Here is a 23,803-nt window from a genome sequence, read left to right as displayed (position 1 = left end):
TTAGAGCCATATCCCATCTTCACTAGCAAATTGCCCCTTTTATTATAGCTTCTTTCAAAATAGTATTTTTCCAAATACATGTAAAGATAGTTTTCAACATTCATTTTTGTAAAACTTAATTTTCCAAATTTTTCTCCCTCCCTCCCTGATTCTTCTCAAAACAGCAAGCAATTTGATATAGGTTAAATATATCATACCTTCTCATACCTTCTATTTTTCTATCTATTAGTTTCTCTTCTGCTTACAAATATTCCCATGTCTCCCCATCCCCCAAAAACTCATTTGATCTTTTCATCTCCACTATTGTCCTATATTTCTTCTGCCCTTTGTAACTAAACTCATAGAGAAGACTACAATAAGTGTTCCTATTTCCTTTTTTTTACTTCCTACAATCTGATTTTCTACCTCATTATTCAATTGAAAATATCTCCAGAGTTATTAATGACCTTTTTCTCAATCCTCATTCTTCTTCACCTCTCTACTGCCTCCTTGATATGTTTTTCTTTCTAGGTTTTCAGGATACCACCTTCTCCTGGTTTCCCTCCTAATTGACACTGGCAGTTTCCCTTGCTGTATCCCAATCCAGGTCACTCTGTCCCACAGGACTCTGTCTTGATCCCTCTTCTCTTCTTTCTATACCATCTCATTTGGTGATTTCATGGGCTCCCATGGATTTAATTATCACTTCTATGCTGATGATTCTCATATCTACCTAATCTTTCTGCTGACATCCAATCTTGTATCTTCCATTGCTTTTCAGACTTCTCAAACTGGATGTTCAGTAGACATCTTAAATCCAACATGTTTATCTTTCCTCCTAAATAATTTCCTCTTCCAAATAGTCATATTACTGTCATACCACCATCCTCCCAGTGCCCCAAGCCATAATCTAGATGTCATCCTTGACTCCCCACTATCTCTTACTCCCCTATGTCCAATCTATTGCGAAGATGTGTTGATTTCACCTTAGCAACATTTCTTGAATACATTCTCTTCCACCATGTTGGAACAGGTCCTTATCATGTCACAGTTGGATTATTGCAATAGCTTGCAGGATGCTCTGCCTGCCATAAGTCTTCCCACTCCAGTGCATTCTCCATTTAGCCATCAAAGAAATTTATTTAAAGCACAAGTCCTCTGAGGTCATGCCTCATATTCAATAAACTCTATTAGTTCCCTATCACCTCTAGGATCAAATTAAAAATCCACTGTTTGGTGTTCAGGGTTCCCCTTCATAAAATAACATTTCCATCTTTCTAGTCTATTTAAACTCTTACCCCCCCCCCCGATTACTAGGTATTCTCAGATCCAGTGATAATGATCTCCTTGCTATTCTACACACAGGACACTTAATCTCTTGGCTCTAGAGATATTTTCTGATTGCACATCATGACCAAATGCTCTCCTTCCTCATCTGGGCTTCCTGTTTCCTAGGATTCCTTCAAGTCCCACCTAAAATCTCACTTTCTACAAAAAAGTCCCAGGCCCTCTTAAGGCCTTTGTTGATTATGTTCAACTTACATATTTCCATTTCATTCTTTTATGTCTTAGAATCCTGTTTTCTTCAAAGTACTGCTCACGTATAACCGCCTGCAAAAATATCCTCTTTTCTTCAAGCTTTTAGCATCTTTTTCCTTTTAGAATTTGTTATATTGGGGGCATCTAGATGGTGCAATGGGTACAGCACTGGTCCTGGAGTCAGGAGGACTTGAGTTCAAATTCCGTCTCAGACACTTAACACTTTCTAGCTGTGTGACAGTCACTTAACTCCAATTGCCTCACTAAAAACATAAAATAAAAAACTAGAATTTGTTGTATATGTTATAAGCACAACAGTCTTCTCAGAAAGACTATTATATATATTTATTAGTGCACTTAAATCTATTCCACCCTCCAAAACTCACACTAGAATATAAGCTTCTTGAGGGCCAAAGCTCTTTCTAATTATTTGTTTTAATTCATTTCCCCAGCATCCAGTGCAGTGCCTTTCTTTGTAATAGAAAATAAATGTTTGATGGGTTAGGTTGGACCTAGGTCCCCTGACTTTCAGTCCAAGGCTCATAGGCTCAGGAAGCAGACTCAGAGGCAGCTGGTCTAATATTTTAAAGGCCAAAAAAGGTTAAGAAATTTGTTCAAGATTTCACAGATGGCATTAGCAGTGAGATTTGAGTCCAGGTTTTCTGACTAAATATCAAAAGTTCTTAATCTTTTTTGTGACATGGTCTACTTTGGTTATCTGTTAAAGCCTATGGATACCTTCTCAGAATTATGTTTTTAAACCATGTTTAAATTATATATTTTAAAATAATGTATATAGGATTACCAAGGAAACCAAAGCCTAGTGAAACTAATGATTCATCCCTCCACTAAGTTCACAGATGCCCCTGAAATCTATCCTGGGACTATAGACCCCAAGTCAAGAACCCCTGGCCCAGAGACAGAGCTTTTCCACTGTGCCATGCAGTCCTCAATAGCAATAGGTAACAGAACCATGGCAGAGCCAAGCATTTTCTGAAGCAACATTTGTATTATTGGGAAAATTGCCCTGGATTTTGACGTTTGGAGATGATTTACATAGCTGTATTTTGTACTTTTCCAGCAACTGCTTTGTTATGATAGCATATATCGCTGAGAGTGTTTTTAAGAGCCATTTTTACATCCTTATGATTGGCCATCATCAAAATGGGATTTTAGGGGATTGTCAGAGGATTCTGCTTTCCCTTTTTTGAGTTGGTTTGTTCCAGCTTGGATACATCCCTGAGACTCCCTGACTGGTAGCTAGAAGGATTTGTACATATCCATGGGTGTGTGTGTGTGTGTGTGTGTGTGTGTGTGTGTGTGTATGAGAGAGAGAGAAAGAGAGAGCGAGAGCGAGAGAGAGAGAGAGAGAGAGACAAAGAGACAGAGAGAGAGGAGAGAGAGAGAGAAGACAGAGACAGAGATAGAAAGACACAGAGACAGAAAGACAGAGAGAGAGAGACAGACCCAGAGAGAGACACACAGAGAGAATGAGAGAGTGGGAGCCTATATGATGGGCTAGGGATAGGGGTGGAAGTGTAGGGAGGGGAGTGTGAGAGCTGGACAGGAAGAAGAGCTTTGGGGCTGGGAGTGGACTCTGCATCGGGAGTCTGTTGAGTTGGGGCACCCAGGAAGGAGCAGGAAAACACGGTTACTTGTGGATTGTAACAATTGCTGCACAGAGGATGAGCAGGCAGACTGCCAACAGTGGGGCAAAGCAGCCCTGCAGGGGAGACAATCTCATCAGAGGCTCTTTTAATCAACCCAATCTTAACTTCTATTTCTTCCATCTTCCCTGCTGGGCTGGAGCATGGCCTTTCCTCTCCTTCCCTGCCACCAGAAATCAGGAGATGAGAAGTAACCTCTGGCTGGGTTAGAGATCTAGAGAGCCTGTCTGAACTCGGCTGGGCTGGGTGAGAGATTTTTCCTCTGTTATATTAGCAAAGAAAGTGAACTTAACCTCTCTATGAGCCCAGAGTAGTGTTCTTACCCTGGCACTCATATATATATATATATATATGTATTTGTGGGGAGAAAGTGAGAGACAGACAGAGAGAGACAGAGACAGAGAAACAGAGAGACCCAGACAAAGACAGAGAGGCAGAGACAGAGACAGAAAGGCAGTTAGGTGGCACAATAGACAGAACACTGGACTTCAGTTAAGAAAGACCTGACTTTTAAAGCTGCCTCAGATATTTACTCCATGTGTGAGCTTGGACAGGTCACTTAACTTTTATTACCTCTAGCTTTCTCATCTGTAAAATGGAGATAATACTAGCATCCTCCTTTCATCATTATTAAAGGATAGATGAAGATATTTGTAAAGTACTATATGGTGTTAAAGGTTGTAAGCCTTAAAGCATTATATCAATGTTAGTTGTTATTGTTGTTGCCATCGTGATTATGGCAATAATTGTCACCTATATGATCACAGGACTGCTGAGTTAAATGAGATATTCCTTTCAACTCTCACATTCTGAGATATCAAAGGTTAAGTAATTTGACTTCAGTAATAAGTCTGGATTTTAATAATAAACAGGATTTTAGCTTAGATCACTACTAACTGCAAGTCTAGAATCTTTTCACACAGAAAGCATATTCCAGTTCTCAATTTGATCCTGTGATCAATCCTAAATCACTTAATACCTCAATTGTAAAATGAGGGGAGTAGAGTAGATGATTTTCAAGTTCCCTTTCAGGGCAGACAATACATGATTCTAATGCCTGGTGAGGTTCTTAGCCCTACAGGTACTCTGAATACTCTGAATCTCAATGGAGAAACTTCTACTATATGAAAAATTTGGAGGTATACAGTATATATAAGGTACATGAAGAGAAACTGATGACACAAAAGGGCTCCATCTCATGGTATAAATCATAGAGACAAGTACTGATAATTCCCAATTTAATTGTCCTTTGACATTTCCACAGCTTTTCTTGCCACCACCTTTTAAGGTAAATGTTATTTCAATTTTACAGATGAGAAATTGAGGTTTGGAATCTGTGAAGCAACTTCCCCTACAGTCACACAGCGAGGTAATGTTGGAAGTGGGACTGGACATCAATCAACATCAAGTTCAACTTTCTTTCCACTCTGCCCGTAGTCTGGATGTCCAGTTGTGGCCATCTCTCCTGTTCAAGTACAGGTCTCTAGAGGTGCTAGCTGTTTTACAGTGATAGCGTAGCAAGAGCACTTAGGTTTAAAAAGTCAACTACACAAGTATAGGACTCAAATAATGAGATGATAGTTTTTGTGAAAAAGACATTGGACTGCTCAGCATGGTGGGGCTGTTCTCAAATCGCAGGCTTATCTCAGCAGTTATGTAGCTCATAGAAAAAAAGGGCATAGCACCATAGATTCAGACTTGGAAGGTTCATTTTGCCCAACCAGTATTCTCTTCCTTCTTAAATATTCTACTTAATGAATTTTATCTTCAGTATTCTCATCTATAAAATGGGGACAATAACTCCCCTACCTTGCATCTTCCTCAAAGGGTTATTGTAAAGATCAAATGAGTTAGCATGTATAAAATGCTATGCCAACTATAAATCATTATATAAATGCTATTATCAGAAAGGACTTAGTGATAAATGTTGAATTGTGATGAATTATTCCAATTTTTATCAAGAGATTTTGTTAAGTCATGCTCTAAAGTTGTTATAGCAGCATAGCAGAATGGCTAGGTTACTAGAAGCCGGATCAGGAAGACCTGAATTTGAATCTTGCCTCTGACACTAGGAGCATGGGTTTAAAGCTAAGAGGGACTTAAAGGTTATCGTAATCAACCACCTCATTTTACAATCAGAACACTGAGGCCCAGAGAGTGTGTTGTTGCTCAAGGTCACACAACACACCCATCTGAGGCAGGATTTGAATCCATCTTCTTCTAACTTTTGAATCCAGTACTCTATTCACACAGGTTGAGTCCCTTAATTTCTCTGATGTCTTTCCTTTTCTTATCTTTAAATGGTAATTAGCCTACCTACCTCATAGGGTTGTAGTAAGGCTAAAATGACATGATATATGAAATGTACTTTGCACATTTTAAATCAGCAAGCAAATAATCCATCATCAATCATCATTGTTATTGTTTACTATTATTTTCATTTCCCAAAACCCAGTTGGTTTCCCTTCATCTTCCCAATATTTCACAGGGCCAGAATGCAAAAGTGAAACAGGGAGGGGAGATGTTAGTTTCAGACATTTGAACATTTTTTTCTCTAAACTGCAAATGTACTCAGTTTGATGCCGAGGACAACAAAGAAGTCAAAGAAGACACAGAATTTTAATGGGTAATAACAAAAATGGAGATGGCAACATAACCCTCATAGGCCTAATGGGGCTTTGTCCCAGGACACTAACATCTAGGGAAAGTGTGCTCCCTTCCTGAGGCAAAAGCCATCCCTGCACATTGATTCATCTCACAATTTTTCCCAAAGTAAATGCCTCTTTCCCTCCATGATTATTTTTCCTCCAAAGGAATACAATTTCTAGTCATAACTCTGGTTGCTGGGCTAGGGAAGAACACAAAAGGCCAGCACAAAAGGCAGAATTAGCCTGAGGGAACAAATATAGCACAGGTGAGCAGGAGGAATTGGCCGTTTGAGTGATTATGGGAAGGCAGATGATATATAGGCTGAGCTGGTGTTTTTGCTATAGTTCTGTTTCCATCCTGCCTGCTGAGCAGCAGAGGAAGAGGGTGAGAGGAGAGGGGATTCAGTCGGTACCACTGGATCAAATACTATTATTAATGAGATCAGAGATCCATCTAAGTAGGTCTGTCTATTTGTCTTATGGCAATGTCACTGTCTCGTAGTACCATTTGCTACACCTTGCAGCCTAAAGAAAGGAAACATTCTTGGAGTTTGGAGGTTTGAGTTCAAATCCATGGCCTGCCATATACTAGCTGTGTAACATTGGGAAAAGTCACTCTACCCTCCCTGAGCCTCAGCTTTTTTCTTAGTCTTAGCCCTGTTATTACTTCTAGGTAGGTCAGGGTAAAATATAAACTCTTCAATGAATAATGATAGTATAACAGACAATATCTTGCAATCAACTAACCAATATTATTAGGCACCTTCAATCTGTCAGCCACTGTGCTATATATAGTGGGCTACAAATACAAAGAATATAATAATCACATATAGCGAACATTTTGTTGTTGGTACTCAATCATTTCAATTTGTCACCATTTCATGAATCCATTTGGGGTTTCTTGACAAAGATACTGGAGGGGTTTGCCATTTTCTTTCCAGCTTATTTTATAGATGAGGAAACTGAAGCAAATAAGGTTAAGTGACTTGCCCAGGGTCACATAGCTAATAAATATCTGAGGCTGGATTTAAGCTTAGGGAGAGGAGGTCTCCCTGATTCCAGTCCTTGCTCTCTATCTACTGCACCACCTTGCTGCCTCCTTAAATTCATTTCATTTTTCATTCCATGATATGTGAATTACAGAACTGTATATAAAATACTATGGGATAGCTGAGAGGGGAATATGATTATTGAAGCAGAAAATGGTAAGGGAAGGCTTCCAAGAAGAAGTAACATTTGACTCGGGATTTAAAGGATGGGTAGTAATTCAGCAGCAAAGAGGAGATGGGCATTTGAAAAAACTGGAAGCAGAATGAACAAAGACCCAGCGGTAGGGAAGCACAGGAAACAATGAGCCATAAAAACTCGATCCATTATTAGCAGGCTGAAAATGTGTCCACTTTATTGCTTTGAGTGGCTCCTAACATGGTTTCCCAAAGTTATAAGTGGTCCCTATCTGCCAGTCCTCTGGCTAAAGGAAGACATAGAAGCTAGACATTAGATCATAGAGCATCTGGTGACAGAAGAAAGAACTACTCACAATGGAGCATCAGCCCAGAAGAACCATCACAAGAATCTTAAAGAAATGGAAGGAGCCTCAATGGCCACCTATGCAGCTGATCCAATACCAGACATTAACAGCTTGGCTAGGATAAGGGCCATGGCCCCACAGAGAGCAAACTGGCCAGAAGACCCCTAAACCTACTTAAGACTAATTTAGATTCCAAGGGTTTGAATGAAGCAGGATGGGCATTTGGCAATGCATTTGCTCCCTTCTGCTGGAATGCTAATGACTCAACTGTTGTTCAGAAATTTACTTAGGAAACCTGGTGCCTGGGGCAAATGTGGGGAAGCCTAAAAGCAGACTTTGTGGGGAAGATTGAGGAGTCATTCCTGGAGAGGCTACCAGAGGATGAAGCAGAAAGAGGTCAGCTTAGGGCAGATCTTACCTGGAGTGATAGAAGGACTCAAGATTACCTCAACTTGACTTAGTGCCAGGGAAGGGAAATCCTGTTCTCCAGAGAGAATGATGTTGCCTTTGGTTCAACTGATGTCCCTATATTCCTCAATTCCTGGGAAGAAGTGGGGGACAACACACACACACACACACACACACACACACACACACACACTCACACCAGTAGCAATCATCTCCCCTGAACCGCGGATGAATGAAGTGAGAATTGGCAGGATTGTCACTAGGAGCACTAGTGGGCAATAAGAGTTTCAGACCTTTGAGAAGTGGGGGAGTGAAAATGTGCCTCTAATATTTAAAAGCAGAGGTAAAGCAGCTCTTTTGCAATCTCCCTTCCTACTAGGAGCTCATTCCCACTGATTGTTATAAAGGAGAAGAAAGGAAACTCAGCTCCTCCCATGTCAACATTTGTTGATCCATTAATACAGGCAGGTGCAAAGAGCAGTTTTTGGAAATATTTTTGGAAAACAAATTATTTCTGTGATATATAATTCTTCTGTCTGAATGCAGGGTAGGGTATATACTTTCTCCCAACATTTCATCCCTATTCCAATTCCCACTTAGTGGAGGTGTTTTTCCACCAATATCCTACTAATAGTAAGGACAACAACAATAGGTAGCATTTCTATAGCACTCAAAGATTTTCAGAATTTCATTTGATCCTCACAACAACCCACTGAGGTAGGTGGTATTATTATTCCCATCTTACAGATAAGTTAATGGAGATAAAGAAAGGTTAAGCAACTATCCCAGTGTCACACAAGATTTGATATAGAATTTGAACTCAGGGTTTCCTGACTTTAAGTCCAAAATTCTACCCATTTTGCCACTAAGCTGGAGAGGGTGATATGGCATCTGGGCTTTGGACAAAGACCTCCATGGACTTGTTCTGAAGCACAGGGATGGGCAGCAAGCAGAGATGAGAGAAGTTGAGAGAAGGAAAGAAACGGTCATTTAGCGCAGATAAAAGAGGGGGTCAGAACAAGGACAGCAGTGTCCTAAGGGAGACACGGAGAGGGAGCAGAGGTGAGAATCATGAATAGGACTAAAGGAAGTACATAGATATAGACCTATTCAGAGATCTGAAAATTGGTCAAGATGCTCTATGTCTGAACTTTGAGCCTAGACACAGGTTCATCCTTGACCTCCTTGAGACTTTTCACTGTGATCACTTGAAGATTTGTTACTATTCAGATGGTCAACCTGTGTGTAAGTAAAGGAGGGAGAGGGAAGGAGATGCAGACAGAACTAAAACTAGACTCTGGAACTCAGGGACTGGAAGTTTCCAAGGAACTGCTCCCTGTGGCCAGTTCTATTCAGTGTTGGTTTGCTGCAACTCTATGCTACCCTTCTCCCAACTGCCACCTTCTGCAGAGAACAAGATTCTTTTTCTTTCCTCTGAAAAGCCCCCTGCAATCAGATGAATTCTCACCCAACTCAGGAACAAGCAAATGCAGAATCACAAAGAGAGGTAGACACAAAAAAGCAGAAAGATAAGGGAAGAAAAACACAAAGAGATATAGAAACAGGGAGAAAGAATCCTCATTACCCAAGAAATCCAAAAGACCAGACTGGCTAGGGGCAGGTGTCATTATACAATTCAAAACCCCATAGGGCTCTGCAGAGAACTTTTCCTCTGCCCTCTACCCCCATCCCCTGTTACCCTTCTGAGTCCCGCAGATGCCCACTCAGACATATTCTGGCTTGATTAATAATTCGAGATAAGGGAGGGACTCCCTACAAACCCATGTCTCAGAAAGCAAGTTGGACTGGTCCATACCTCGGAAAGTCACTTTAGCGATACGGTCCCCTTTGCCCTTCAGTTCTGTGATGGTCTTCAGATGAACTATGAGAGCCATGCTGGATAGTCAGGGTCACGTTTAGGGTGGGCAGGCAATGGGCCACTGCCACTGTGGGATTGCTGATGCGATGCAGCCTGCCTGCCTCTCACTCTGCTTCTTCCTTCTGCCTCCTCCTCCTTCACCCTAGATGCTGCCCACAGAGACCCAGGAAACAGGAGCTGCTGTTCTTCACTGCTACTCATCAGCAGAGAAGCCTCCTCCCCCTCTCCAGCTCAGAGCCACTTGTCAATCCAGAGCCACCATTGCAAGAGTGGGCTGTGTGTGTGTGTGTGTGTTTAAGTGTACATGTGTGCATGCATGCATGGGAAAAAAGTGCAACTAGCACAGAGTCTGTGAATGAATTTTTCACGAGCTGCCTTCTCCCAGATAAAGCGCTGCTCAGCTTCAGGTGTCTTTTCTCAGAATCTTATGGCTCCAGCAGCTGCTAGCTCTTTCAGCAACCCCTTCCACTGCTTTTAAGAAAGCCTTTTTCTTTTAGTCTTAGGAGAGATATTAGACAGGAGCAAGGAATGAAATTAAAAGAGGGCAGGAAGAAGACAGCACAAATTATTTCTGTGCTCAAAGAGCAAGTTGTTAATAGCTGTGAAAAAGAGTGCAGAGCTGAATTCAGTTCTTTTCATCTGGGAAAAACAGGCATGTGGAAGACAACAAGTTAGGTAGGGTTAAGCTGTCAAAATTGTTTTCAGAGTAATTTTTATCACAGCTGTGCTCAGTGATAATGGTATCTTACATCCATTCCTGGTGATAACATGAGTCCCAATGGATATTAAGAGTTGGTACCAGGGCATGTCAGACTTCACTCAGGAAGCCTCTTCAGCAACCCTATAGTTGGGCTTCTTAAACTTTTTTTCCACTAGTGACTTCTTTTCTTTTCTTTTTAAAAATAATAATAGCTTTTAAATTTCAAAATACATATAAAGGTAGTTTTCAGCATTCACCCTTGCAAAACCTTATGTTACAAATTTTTCTTCCTCTCTTGCCCCACCCCTTCCCTAGACAGCAAGTAATCCAATATATGTTAAATATGTGCAATTCTATGCATATTTCCACATTTATCATGCTGCACAAGAAAACAAGATCAAAAAGGAAAAAAATGAGAAAGAAAACAGAAAGCAAGCAAACAACAAAAAGGTGAAAATAATATGTTGTGATACACACTCAGTCCCCATAGTCCTTTCTCTGGATGCAGATACCTCTATCATAAGTCTATTGGAATTGTCCTGAATCACCTCATTGTTGAAAAGAGCCAAATTCATCAGAATTAATCATCACATAATCTTATTATTGCTGTGTTCAGTATCCTCTTGATTCTTCTCACTTCACTTAGCAACAGTTCATGTCAGTTTCTCCAGGCCTTTCTGAAATCATCTTGCTGATCATTTCTTATAGAACAATAATATTCCATTACATTCATATGCCATAATTTATTCAGCCATTCTCCAACTTATGGGGAATCCCTTAGTTTCTACTTCCTTGCCACTCAAAAAAGGGCTGCTACAAACATTTTTGCACATGTGGATCCCTTTTCTCTTCTTATGAAGAGAATTTTGGGGGTACAGACCCAGTAGAGACACTGCTGGATCAAAAGGTATGCACAGTTTTCTTCTTCCTTTCTAATATTGGCTAGATTGGTTTTGTTTGTACAAAAACTTTTTAATATAGTCAAAATTATCCATTTTTTCATATCATAACATTACTTCCTTGGCCATAAATTCCTTCCTTCTCCACAGATCTGAGAGATACTAGGACTTCTTAAACTTTCCTAATATGGCGACCCATTTTCACCAAAGAAATTTTTATGCTACCCTGAGTATATAGGTATATAAAAATAGGTGTACAAATCAAACATTTACTGATAATAAGTCATAATTTCAGTACCCTCACATTCACTTACAGTTTAAGAAGCTTTGCTCTATAGCTTCTCCCTTCATATTGGACAGTATAAAGCTCTACCTCTACCTACTCCAGAGGTCTCCAGCAAATAACTAGAGATAAAGCAAGATGGTCTCAAACTTTGTTTCTTGCTCTTAGGTGAGGAATTTGAGAGAAGGAATTAATGTCTCTCTTTAATCCAATTCAAAAGCAAGTCAAGACATCATCTTCATGGTGTCATTGGTCCTCTTTGAAAACAAAGGTAAAACAACATCAATAATGCTCAGTAAACTTACCTAGATGATATCTATTGATATTTACTGATGTGTTTGTGTTATTTCCCCACAGAATGCAAATTCTCTAGGAGGGAAGGACATAATTCTTTTAACCTTTGTAGCCCCACTGTCTAGCATAATGCCTGGCATACAATAGGTTCTAAATTTGTGAAATTGAATCAAAGCAGAGCATATGATGAGATTGTAAATCCCTAATGATGGAAAGAGCAATTCAACAAATGTTTATCCCATAGTTTTTCAGATACAGTAAGTGATTAATGAATATTTGTTAAATTAATTGTCAGTCACGTATGAAGACCAGCTTGTCCTAATTTAGGAGATATGCCATGATCCATGTCCAGTCAGAAACTAGCTACTTCTGCTCTGCATAGACTCAAGTGGCTCAAGGATGTAGGATGTGCATTCCTAATCTGGAAATACTTTTTATGTTACATGGAAATAAACAATCACTCCATCAATCTATTAAACACTTAAGTAGCAGGTATGGTGAGAAGTATTGTTTGACCATTTCTATTTGCACCTCAAATCTCTCTACTACTGATTCATTACCAAAATGGGTTTCTCAGGATAATGGAAAATTGTATTTTGAGATCTATAATTCTAAATGTGTGTATGCTTAAGATCTGAGCCCTCTTCCCTCCTCTCCCCCCACCTCCGCTGCTTCCCTTCTCTCTCTCTCCCCCTCTTTCCTCCCCAGGGATTGTTCTCCTTTAAATATCTCCTCCCAAGAAATTTCCTTCCTTCCTTCCTTCTGTTTAGGGCAAAAAGAGACCTACCCAAATTGACTATTATAGAGATCACCCATAAAAAGCAGAATTATTTATTAGAATCTCGAGAAGCGGACCCCATCCTAGTGTGTGAGCTGAATTCCCAGCAGGAGAGAGCCACTCCTTTGAAAATGTTCACAGTTTTTATACATTTCAGACAAAGAACCCCTAAAATCCCACCCTCTATATGGTGTGATTTGGTTACATAAGCTCTATTCCTCTATTTGGTCAGTGGAATGTAGTAGACAAGGTAATGTACAGCTTTCTCAACACCTATCCTCCTTTGAACAATAGAATATAGTCCAGACCTTATCTAAAATCACATGCTTCCTAAACTGAGGCCTTTAAGGTTTTAGCTAACAGTTCCTGATCAATATGTGCTTGATCTGTAAGTTCTTCACCTTTTTCATATACTTCCTCCCTCTTTCCTTCCTTCCTTCCTTCTCTCTTTCCTTCCTTCCTTCCTTCCTTTTTCCCTTCTTCCTTTCCTCCCTCCCTCACTTCTTCCCTTCTTTCCTTCCTCCTTTCTTCCCTTCTTTCCTTCCTTCCTTCTTCCCTTCCTTCCTTCCTTCCTTTCTTCCTTCCAAGAGCTGAGAGAGTTCAGGGATGACTTCATGGATAAGGTAACATTTAAGATGAGCCTTAGGGCAGTTTGACAGTACAGTGCATAGAGTATTGGGCCTGAGTCTGGAAGACCTGAGTTAAAATCCAACTTCAGACACATGCCAACTGTATGATCCTGGATAAGTCACTTAACCCTGTTTGTCTCAGTTTCTTCATCTGTAAAATCAAAGGAAAATGGCAAAGCACTCCAGTATGTTTGCCCAGGGAAATTCAAATAAGATCATGAAAAGTCAGCTAAAACTTAAATGACTAAACAACAAAAGAGATGAGCCTGGGAAAATAATCTTGAATTTGTCAGATAAGAAAAAGTAAAAGCAGAAGCCCAGGCACAGAAGTGACAAATATTGGGCTTTACTCAGACTATAGGAGGTAGTCCAACTTATGGAAAGGTGCATTGAAAAGGAAGAGATGGGGCCAAGATTGGCAAGGTAGCTCAGGGTCAAAATGAGAAGGACATTCTCACAGGAAAGTTGAGAGCATCTTTTCTGTACAATGTGAAGAATCCAAGCAAAAGATGCAGGTGTTGGTAATTGTGTAGAGCGAGTAAGTAGGGCTTTGTCCCAGAGTACCAAATTTAGAGGGTACTCCCTTCCTCTACCCTAAACAAAGAGCTAAGTACCTGGTTACCCGAGAATTATTACTTAAAATAGAAGTTTGGGCTCTGATTGTGTGTTAACCACTCCCCACTCCCATATGGATCTTTGTTCTCACATCCCTCCATCTTTATTCATTCTTGAGGAGGGGTTACTTCATATTTATGTTGTATCTATTTTATACTTATATTTGCATACATTGTTCCTCCTGATAGAATGTAAGCTCTTTGAAGACAGGTTTTTGATCTGTCTCTTCTTGGTACCTCACACAGATCTTGGCATAGACACTGGCATACAAATGCTTGTTGATTATTTGATTCATGCCCACTTGCCCTCTAAGATCCTTTTCCTGAACTCTCCCTCTTCAAATAGGCATGGATCTTTGTCTTCTCATCCCTCCATCTTTGTTTATTCTTGGGTAAATACTTTACATTATGTCTATTTTACATTTATTTTTCCATACGCTGTTCCTCCTGATAGAGTGTAAGCTCCTTCAAGTAAAAATTATCTTGGTCTTTGGCCTTTCCTAAGTTGGTGCTCAGACTTACTTGTTCTCAGTTTTCTGCAGCGATTTGTTTTCTTATCTTATCTTATGCTATCTTCTCTATCTTTGTATCTCCCTAAGAGGCTGCTTTGAACGTTAAAGACACTTAATAACCATTTGCTGAATTGAAAAGAATTGTTGCAGGGAAGTCCCTTGTGGCTTCCACAAGCAACTTCCCTCTTAGAGCTAATTATGGTAGGGGAAATAATCACAATAGAAATTTTTCTTTAGCCAATGCTCCATATCTTTCAGTCTAATAGGAAATATCTCATTTGATCTTGTTAGAGACAATATCCAGGTCTGAAAAGTTGTGGGTTCTTTGGGCTTTTTCAAGAAATTTAAGCATGAACTTCTGAAATGTTTCCCTCTTCAACTGATAGTGAGCTTACTCCCTGTCTTCATGATAATAGCTAGCATTTATGTAGCTCTTTAATAGTGTATTTATGTTAACTCAATTGAATCTCACAACCACCTATCATATAGATGTTATTTTATATATGAGTAAACTAAGGCTGAGAGAAGTTTAGTGGCAGGTCCAGGATCACACTGCTAGTAAGTATCTTAAACAGAATTTGAACTCAGCTGTTTCTGAATTCGAGTCTAGGGATCTTACTGGTTGTATCATCTAGATGCAAACTAGATTCAGTAGATATCAGTCAACAAACATTAAGTGCCTATTACATACCAGCCACTGTGCCAAGCTCTCTATTACTTTATACTTATGCTATTTGTATAGATATGTGTGTATATGTATACATACACATATATACACATATATATGCACTTGTCATGCAATCTCTTTTTTAGTAGTGATTTTATTTCGCTCTTTAGACTTGTATCCTAAGCACATATAGTGTCTGGCATATAGTAGGTGCATAACAAATATTTATTGTTTGATTGATTGACCATTAGTATTCCTTGTTTAAAAAAAAAAGTCTGCATATCTTATTACTGGACGGTTCATTTTGGCAGAGATTCATTTCTATAGCTCTGTGACTATTTACTGTGATTTTGTCTCTAGCCACTCTGGATTCCCTTTTAATCTGTTTTATGTTGATTAGTCTCTCTTCTCAGTTCATGCCAAAGACTACATCAGGAAGTGAGGAAAAATTACACTGAGGAAAGGCAGCTTCAAGACCATAAGGTCCATAAGGAGTCTATATATATATATGTATGTATGTATTTGTGGGAGAGTATTTCACAGACTTTTAGGAGGATATTTTATACCAATTATTCTTTCTTTATATGTCCTTAGGAAATATCCCTAATTAAAAGGTGAGTAATATAATTAAAGGAACTGTTATTATGAATCTGATTCTAATCAAAAAGTAGAAATTCATTCCCAATTAAAGGACTATTCTACCTTGGACTTAGAGTTCATAATTAATACAGGTGAAAAGTTGGGCACAGTCTGACAGGTACAGGGATGTTTGGAGAGGAAATGAGGGTTTTGTGCAATTTTGGTAAAATAGGTCTCAGAGGTCAAAGGAAGAATAGGTTTAGCAGCCCATCTAAAATATAATAGAGTAACAGTGGAATGCCATGCACAATGCAGTTCTGACAATAGAAATACAAACAATTCTGTAGAGGGAGAATAGGGGAAACTGTCAAAAGAGACTGGGTACATGAACTGTGTATTCATCAACCAACTTTTATTTTTAAAAGACATGTATAGAAATGTGCCTGCAAGGGCAGTTAACTGAAGATGAATACAACAGAGGGACACAATACTGTCAGAAGTGCTAAAGCTCAGAATGAGAGAGGTTGAAGATAAATATTAAAGATGGCATTAAATAATCATATGCCAGTAGTAATGACAATCTTAGTGAAATCGATGGATATTTACTAAAAAAATATAAATTGCCCAGATTAACAGAAAAAGAAATAGAATATTTAAATAACCCCATCTTAGAAAAAGAAATTGACCAAGTCATAAATGAGCTCCCTAAGAAAAAGTCCCCATGACCAGATAGATGTACAAGTGAATTCTGACAAAAATTTAAGGAACAATTAATCCCAGTACTATCTAAACTATTTGAAAAGGAGGTAAAGGGTAATTCCTACCAAATTCCTTTTATGACACAAATTTGCTTATGATACCAAAATCTGGGAGAGCAAAAACAAGAGAAAGAAAACTATAAAGCAATGAATAGCAATGCAAACTTTTAAATAAAATATTATCCAAGGTATTATAGCAATATTTTATAAAAATCATACAATGTGACCAGGCGGGATTTATACAAGGAAAGCAGGCCTGGTTCAATATTAGGAAAACTATAATACAATTAATCATATCAATACAAAGAAAAAATAATCAGATGAGTGTATCAATAGATGCAGAAAATGCAATGCCCATTCCTACTAAAAACTCTACAATGCATAGGAATAAAAAGAATCTTTCTTAAAATAATAAGTAGGCCCTATCTAAATCTAGAGCAAACATTATCTGTAATAAAAATAAACTTGAAATCATCTCAATAAGATCAGGAATGAAACAAAGATGTCCATTATCAATCCTGTTATTCAATATTGTACTAGAAATGTTAGCTATAGTAATAAAACAAGAAAAAGAAATTGAAAGAAGGAAAAATAGGCAATAAGGAAACAAAACTATCACTCTTTGAAGGCGATATGATGGAATACTTAGATAATCCTAGCGAATTCAAATTTAACAAGTAGCTGAAACAATTAACAACTTTAGTAATGATGTAGGATTTAAAATAAACCCACATAACCCCATTCATCAGCATTTCTATATATTACCAACAACGTCCAGTAGGAAGAGATAAAAAAGATAAATTCCATTGAAAATAACATCTGATAAAATAAAGTACTTGGGGATCCTCTTACCAAGAAAACCCCAGGAATTATATGAACAGAAATACAAAATGCCTTTCCAAAAAATAGAAACAGATCTATAATTGGAGAATATTAATTGCTCATGGATAGACCAAGCCAATATAATAAACATATATTGAACACTATGATCATTTACTATATATATTATATATATATTACACAGTAGTAAATGATCATAGTGTTCAATAAACCCAAAGATCCATGTTTTGGGGGTAAGAACTCACCATTTGACAAAAATTTCTGGGAAAACTAGAAAGCAGTTTAACAGAAACTAGGCAAAGACCAGCATCTCATACCATATATCAAGATAAGGGCAAAATGAATAAATGACTTAAACATAAAGTAAATTAGGGAAGCATGAACAAATTTGTCAGATCTATAGATAAAAGAAGAGTGTATAACTAAACAAAAGCTAGATAAGGTCATGGGAAATAAAATGGGTAATTTTGATTGCATGAAATTAACAAAATTTAGGGGCAGCTAGGTGGCGGGGTGGATAAAAGACCAGCCCTGAAGTTAGGAGGACCTGAGTTCAAAATAGGTCTCAGATACTTAATACTTCCTGACTGTGTGACCCTGGGCAAGTCACTTAATCCCAATTGCCTTAGGGGGAAAAAAAGAAAAGAAATTAACAAATTTTGCATAAACCAAGCAAATGCAGCCAAGATTAGAAGGAAATTGGGAAACTAGATAGAGGGGATTTTACAGCATTTTTCTGATAAATGACTCATTTCTTCAATATATAAGGAACTGGGTCAATTTTATTGTTTTCTTTTTTTAATAAACATTTCTTCAATTGATAAGTGGCCAAAGGGTATTAAGAGGCAGTTTCAGAAGAAATCAAGGCTATCAATAATCACAGGAAAACATTCTTTAAATCACTATTAATTAAATATATATATATATATCTTTGAAGGCGATATGATGGAATACTTAGAGAATCCTAGCGAATTCAAATTTAAAAAGTAGCTGAAACAATTAACAACTTTAGTAAAGATGGAGGATTTAAAATAAACCCACATAACCCCATTCATCAGCATTTCTATATATTACCAACAACGTCCAGTAGGAAGAGATAAAAAAGATAAATTCCATTGAAAATAACATCTGATAAAATAAAGTACTTGGGGATCCTCTTACCAAGAAAACCCCAGGAATTATATGAACAGAAATACAAAATGCCTTTCCAAAAAATAGAAACAGATCTATAATTGGAGAATATTAATTGCTCATGGATAGACCAAGCCAATATAATAAACATATATTGAACACTATGATCATTTACTATATATATTATATATATATCACACAGTAGTAAATGATCATAGTGTTCAATAAACCCAAAGATCCATGTTTTGGGGGTAAGAACTCACCATTTGACAAAAATTTCTGGGAAAACTAGAAAGCAGTTTAACAGAAACTAGGCAAAGACCAGCATCTCATACCATATATCAAGATAAGGGCAAAATGAATAAATGACTTAAACATAAAGTAAATTAGGGAAGCATGAACAAATTTGTCAGATCTATAGATAAAAGAAGAGTGTATAACTAAACAAAAGCTAGATAAGGTCATGGGAAATAAAATGGGTAATTTTGATTGCATGAAATTAACAAAATTTAGGGGCAGCTAGGTGGCGGGGTGGATAAAAGACCAGCCCTGAAGTTAGCCTCCTAACTTTGACCTGAGTTCAAAATAGGTCTCAGATACTTAATACTTCCTGACTGTGTGACCCTGGGCAAGTCACTTAATCCCAATTGCCTTAGGGGGAAAAAAAGAAAAGAAATTAACAAATTTTGCATAAACCAAGCAAATGCAGCCAAAATTAGAAGGAAATTGGGAAACTAGGTAGAGGGGATTTTACAGCATTTTTCTGATAAATGACTCATTTCTTCAATATATAAGGAACTGGGTCAATTTTATTGTTTTCTTTTTTTAATAAACATTTCTTCAATTGATAAGTGGCCAAAGGGTATTAAGAGGCAGTTTCAGAAGAAATCAAGGCTATCAATAATCACAGGAAAACATTCTTTAAATCACTATTAATATATATATATATATATATATTAAAACAACTCCGAGATGACATCTCATACTTATTAATTTGGCTAGGATGACAGGAAAAGAAAGTAGCAAATGCTAGAACAGATGTAGATTAATTTAGGACCCTAATACATTGCTGATGGAGTTATGAACTGATTCAACCATTCTGGAAAACAATTGGTAACCATGATCAAAGGGCATTAAATTGTGCATACCTTTTTGACATAGCAATATTTCTCTAGATCTGTATCCCAAAAAGATAAAAGAAAATGGAAAACGATTTGTACAAAAATATTTATAGCAATTCTTTTTGTGATGGCAAATAATTGGAAATTGAGAGCATCCCCATCAATTGGGAAATGGCCAGACAGATTGTATGTGATTGTGATATAATATTGTTTTGCTGTAAGAAATGATGAGTAGAATGGTTCCAGAAAAACCTGGGAAGATATTCATGTAAAGTGAAGTGAGCAAGACCAGGAGAATATTTTATACAGCAACAGTAATATTATAAGAATTATCAACTGTGAAAAACTCAGCTACTCTGATCAAAACAATGATCCAAGATAATTCCAATGTTCCATGATGAGCAATGCTATCCATATCCAGAGAGAGAACTGATGAACTCTGAAGCATACTTTTTGTACTTTTTCTTGTTTTTATGTTTATATTGTTGTTGTTCAATCTTTTTAGTTATGCCTGACTCCTTATAATCCCATTTGGAATTTTCTCAGCAAAAATACTGAGTAGTTGCCATATTCTTCTCCAGCTCATTTTACAGATGAGGAAATTGAAGCAAACAAGGTTAAGTGACTTGCCCAAGATCACATAGCTAATAAGTGTCTGAGGCCATATTTAAGGTTACAAAGATGTGTCTTTCTAACTCCTGGACCAGGAATTTTATCTACTCTACTAGCTATCTGTCTTCTGTTTTTTCTTACAATGTGCCTAATACAAAATATGCTTTGCATGATTGCTCATGAATAATTGGTATCATGTTGTTTGCCTTTTCAAGGGCTAGAGGAAGAGCTGGAGGAAGAGAGAGAATATGAAATTCAAAATTCTTTAAAATGAAAGTTAAAATTTTTTTTACATGTAATTTGGAAATATTTAACAATAAATGCAAATAGATTTTAAAAATATGATGTAAAAAACTTTAAAAATGATTTTGGATTAATTGATACATCAGTGAACATGTAGGACCACTGATTGGGGTTCTTGGGACAATAATAATGATAATGGAGAAAAGGAAAAACTATTCAATTTTTTAAGTTTTAAAAAAAACAACATTTTTTAAAATAACTTTTTATTGATAGAACCCATGCCAGGGTAATTTTTTACAGCATTATCCCTTGCATTCACTTCTGTTCCGATTTTTCCCCTCCCTCCCTCCACCCCCTCCCCCAGATGACAAGCAGTCCTTTACATGTTGAATAGGTCACAGTATATCCTAGATACAATATATGTGTGCAGAACCAAACAATTTTCTTGTTGCACAGGGAGAATTGAATTCAGAAGGTATAAATAACCCGGGAAGAAAAACAAAAATGCAAGCAGTTTATATTCATTTCCCAGGTTCTTTCTTTGGGTGTAGCTGCTTCTGTCCATTGAAACAACATTTTTTCTATCAAAACCAATGATCTTTAAATTAAGAGTAAAGAATTAGGAATATGAGTCAAAATTACAATTTTTTGCCTCTGCATAAGTAAAATGTTTCTTCCAACTACTTCCCTGAGTTCTATTCATTCTGGAAGATTGGTTCCTAGAATGAGATAACTTTTACTTATTCTCTTCAAGGTGCTGGGTGTAATTCTGAGGGATTGAGAATGATTTTAGTGTTGTTGCTCACAAGCCTCCATCAGGCTTGTGATAAAATTTTATTTATTCCAATTCATTGTAAAGACAAATTTTAATATTCATTTAAATTTTTTTGAGTTTCAAATTTTCTCCCTCCCTTTCTCACTTCCCCTTTCTGAAATGGTAAACAATTTCATATAGGTTATATATGTGCAATCATTTAAAATACATTTCTATTTTAGTCATGTTGCGAAAGAAGAAATACAACTAAAAGGAAATACACACATACACACATATGCAAAGAAACAAAGTGAAAATAGTTACTTCAATCTTCATTCAGACTCCATTGATTCTTTCTCTGGATGTTAATAGCATTTTCCTTGAGTCCTTTGGAATTGTCTTGGATTGTTGTATTGCTGAGAATAATTAAGTTATTCACAGTGGATCATTATACAATGTTGCTGTTACTGTGTACAACTTAGAGTGCTTTGCACCTAAGAAATGTTTTGTTGGTTTATTGATTCGCTGAGACACCTGGGCCTTCTGTGATAACACTAATTAGAGTACGGAGATAGAAACTCCTATCCTCACATAAAGAAATAACCAAAAAATGGAATGAGTTGTCTTGAAAGGTGATGAGTTTCTCCTGAATCCTCAAGCAAAGGCTGGATAATCATGTGTGCTTGGGATCTAGTAGTGGGAAACGCTTAGTCAGGTTTAAGTTAGACTGTCTATAAATATAAAATTCTATCATTCTAGCAAATGTCTATGGGTTTATGGAAAGATACCAAATGGTTCTCAGTTTGCAATATTCACATCTAAGATCAAGAAATATTCCAACCAATCTTTAAGGGATCCCTGGGGCTGATCTAAGTAAGCCTTTCTAATTTGTTCAGATTTCTGAAATCTCATCCAAGACACACTTCTGCTAACTTTTCTTTATTCATTTATGGATTTGGATAGTCTGCACTGAATGATGAGATAAAGTACTTCACAGAATCTGAGAACCCTAAATGCTCTCATACCTGAGAGCTAGGTCTCAAAGAGATCATTTAAAAAGAGGGAAAAACTCACATATGCAAAATTTTTTATAGCAACTCTTTATAGTAGCAAAGAATTGAAAATTGAGGGGCTGCCCATTATTTGAGGAATGGCTGAACAAATTGTGGAATATGAATGTAATCGAATGCTATTTTAATATAAAAAATGAAGAGAGGGTGGATTTCAGAAAAAATCTGAAAAGACTTACATGAACTGATGTTGAGTGAGGTAAGCAGAACTAGAAAACACTATTCATAGTAACCAAAACATTGTGTGTTGATCAACTTTAATAGACTAAACTCTTCTTAGAAATAAGTGATCTAAGATAATTCCAAAAGACTCATGATGGAAAATACTATCCACATCCAGAGAAAGAACTATGAAGTCTGAATACAGGCCCAAGCATAGTATTTTTCACTTTTTTTCTTTCTTGTGGTTTTTACCTTTCTGATTCTTCTTTTACAATATGACTAATGTGGAAATTGGTTTAATATGATCATATATGTATAACCTGTATCAGATTACATGTTTTCTTGAGGAGGTGCAACTGAGGGAGGAAGGGAGAATGGAAATCAAAGTCTCATGAAAGTAAATGTTGAAAATTATTTTTACATTAGAAAAAATAAAATACTATTATGTGGAGGGGGGAACAAAGGTTATCCCCTCCTCACCATTCATCCAAGGTCTAGCTGGCTTTGCTGAAGCTTGTTTTAAGGCACATGTGTTTTGTTTTCCAAAGTCACTTGAATTGCTATTTCCAGCGTAGGAGAAACTAAAAATATCCATAGCTGACAGTAGATGGAAAATATCAGACTGAGAACCAAAGTTGCAGAGATATATAACCTTAGAGTTGAAATGGAATGCTGTCTCCATCTAACTTCTATTCAAATAATAATCCCTATTAAAACCCCAAATGACATCTATCTGTGCTTAAAGACCTCCAAGGATGGGGAACCCACAACTTTTTAAGAGCGTATATCCAAGCTCAAGTTACTTCACTTTGCAGATGAGGAAACTGAGGCCTAAATGGATTCAGTAACTTTTGTACATAGGCATTAAGTCTTCAGATGTGAAATCTAAACCCAAATCCTCTGATTCTTTCAATGTGTTACACTGACTGTGTTTTGTTTTTTACAATTGCTATTTAGTCTTTTCAGTCATGTCCAATTCTTTTTTTTAATGGATTTTCTTGGCAAAGTTACTGGAATGGTTTACCATTTCCTCCTCCAACTCATCTAAAGATGACTAAACTGTATTATTATTATATTATATTATAAAATTATATTAATATAAAATTATATTATAAACAGATAAACTAAACTGAGGAAAACAGGGGCTAAATGACTTGCCTAAAGTTACATAGCTGGTAAATTTTCTGAGGCCATAGCTGAACTCAGGAAGAAGATGAGTGCTATATAATCATTGCAACACCAAGTTGTATTCTTCTTTGGTATGCCTCAAATTATTCACAAACTTCATTAACATCAATTCTAAGGTTGCTACAACTATACATTTCTCCTGGTCAAGCCAAGAGAGTAAAGCTAAAGTTTTATATATATAGCTAAAGTTATATATATATATAGTAGTATATACATAGTAGAATCTCCATAGAGGCAGTACTCTCAGATATATCTCAATGGGTACAGCATAGGTGAAAAGAAAGAGGGAAAGATAAGGTGAATTAGAGCACAGAGAAG

General features: G+C 37.2%; 1 protein-coding gene across 5 annotated transcripts in view; it reads right to left on the bottom strand.

The window, feature by feature from the left end:
• The window catches only part of OTOF (otoferlin), a 171,374-nt gene extending 161,517 nt beyond the window's left edge, over window positions 1-9,857 (bottom strand). For 4 of the 5 annotated variants that reach the window (XM_051976326.1, XM_051976328.1, XM_051976325.1 and 1 more), the window contains exon 1: window positions 9,589-9,854. In XM_051976326.1, coding sequence (XP_051832286.1) covers window positions 9,589-9,667 — 79 coding nt within the window. In that variant the 5' untranslated portion in view covers window positions 9,668-9,854. Of the gene's footprint in view, window positions 1-9,588 lie in introns of all 5 variants that reach the window. The other variant, XM_051976329.1, reaches the window with a different exon arrangement.
• Between the last annotated feature and the right edge of the window lie 13,946 nt (window positions 9,858-23,803).

The sequence above is a fragment of the Antechinus flavipes genome, chromosome 2, assembly GCF_016432865.1.
Source record: "Antechinus flavipes isolate AdamAnt ecotype Samford, QLD, Australia chromosome 2, AdamAnt_v2, whole genome shotgun sequence".
In the NCBI taxonomy this organism is placed as follows: Eukaryota; Metazoa; Chordata; class Mammalia; order Dasyuromorphia; family Dasyuridae; genus Antechinus; species Antechinus flavipes.
The sequence above is the reverse complement of the archived record's forward strand: the minus strand, read 5'-3'. Positions and strand labels throughout refer to the sequence as shown.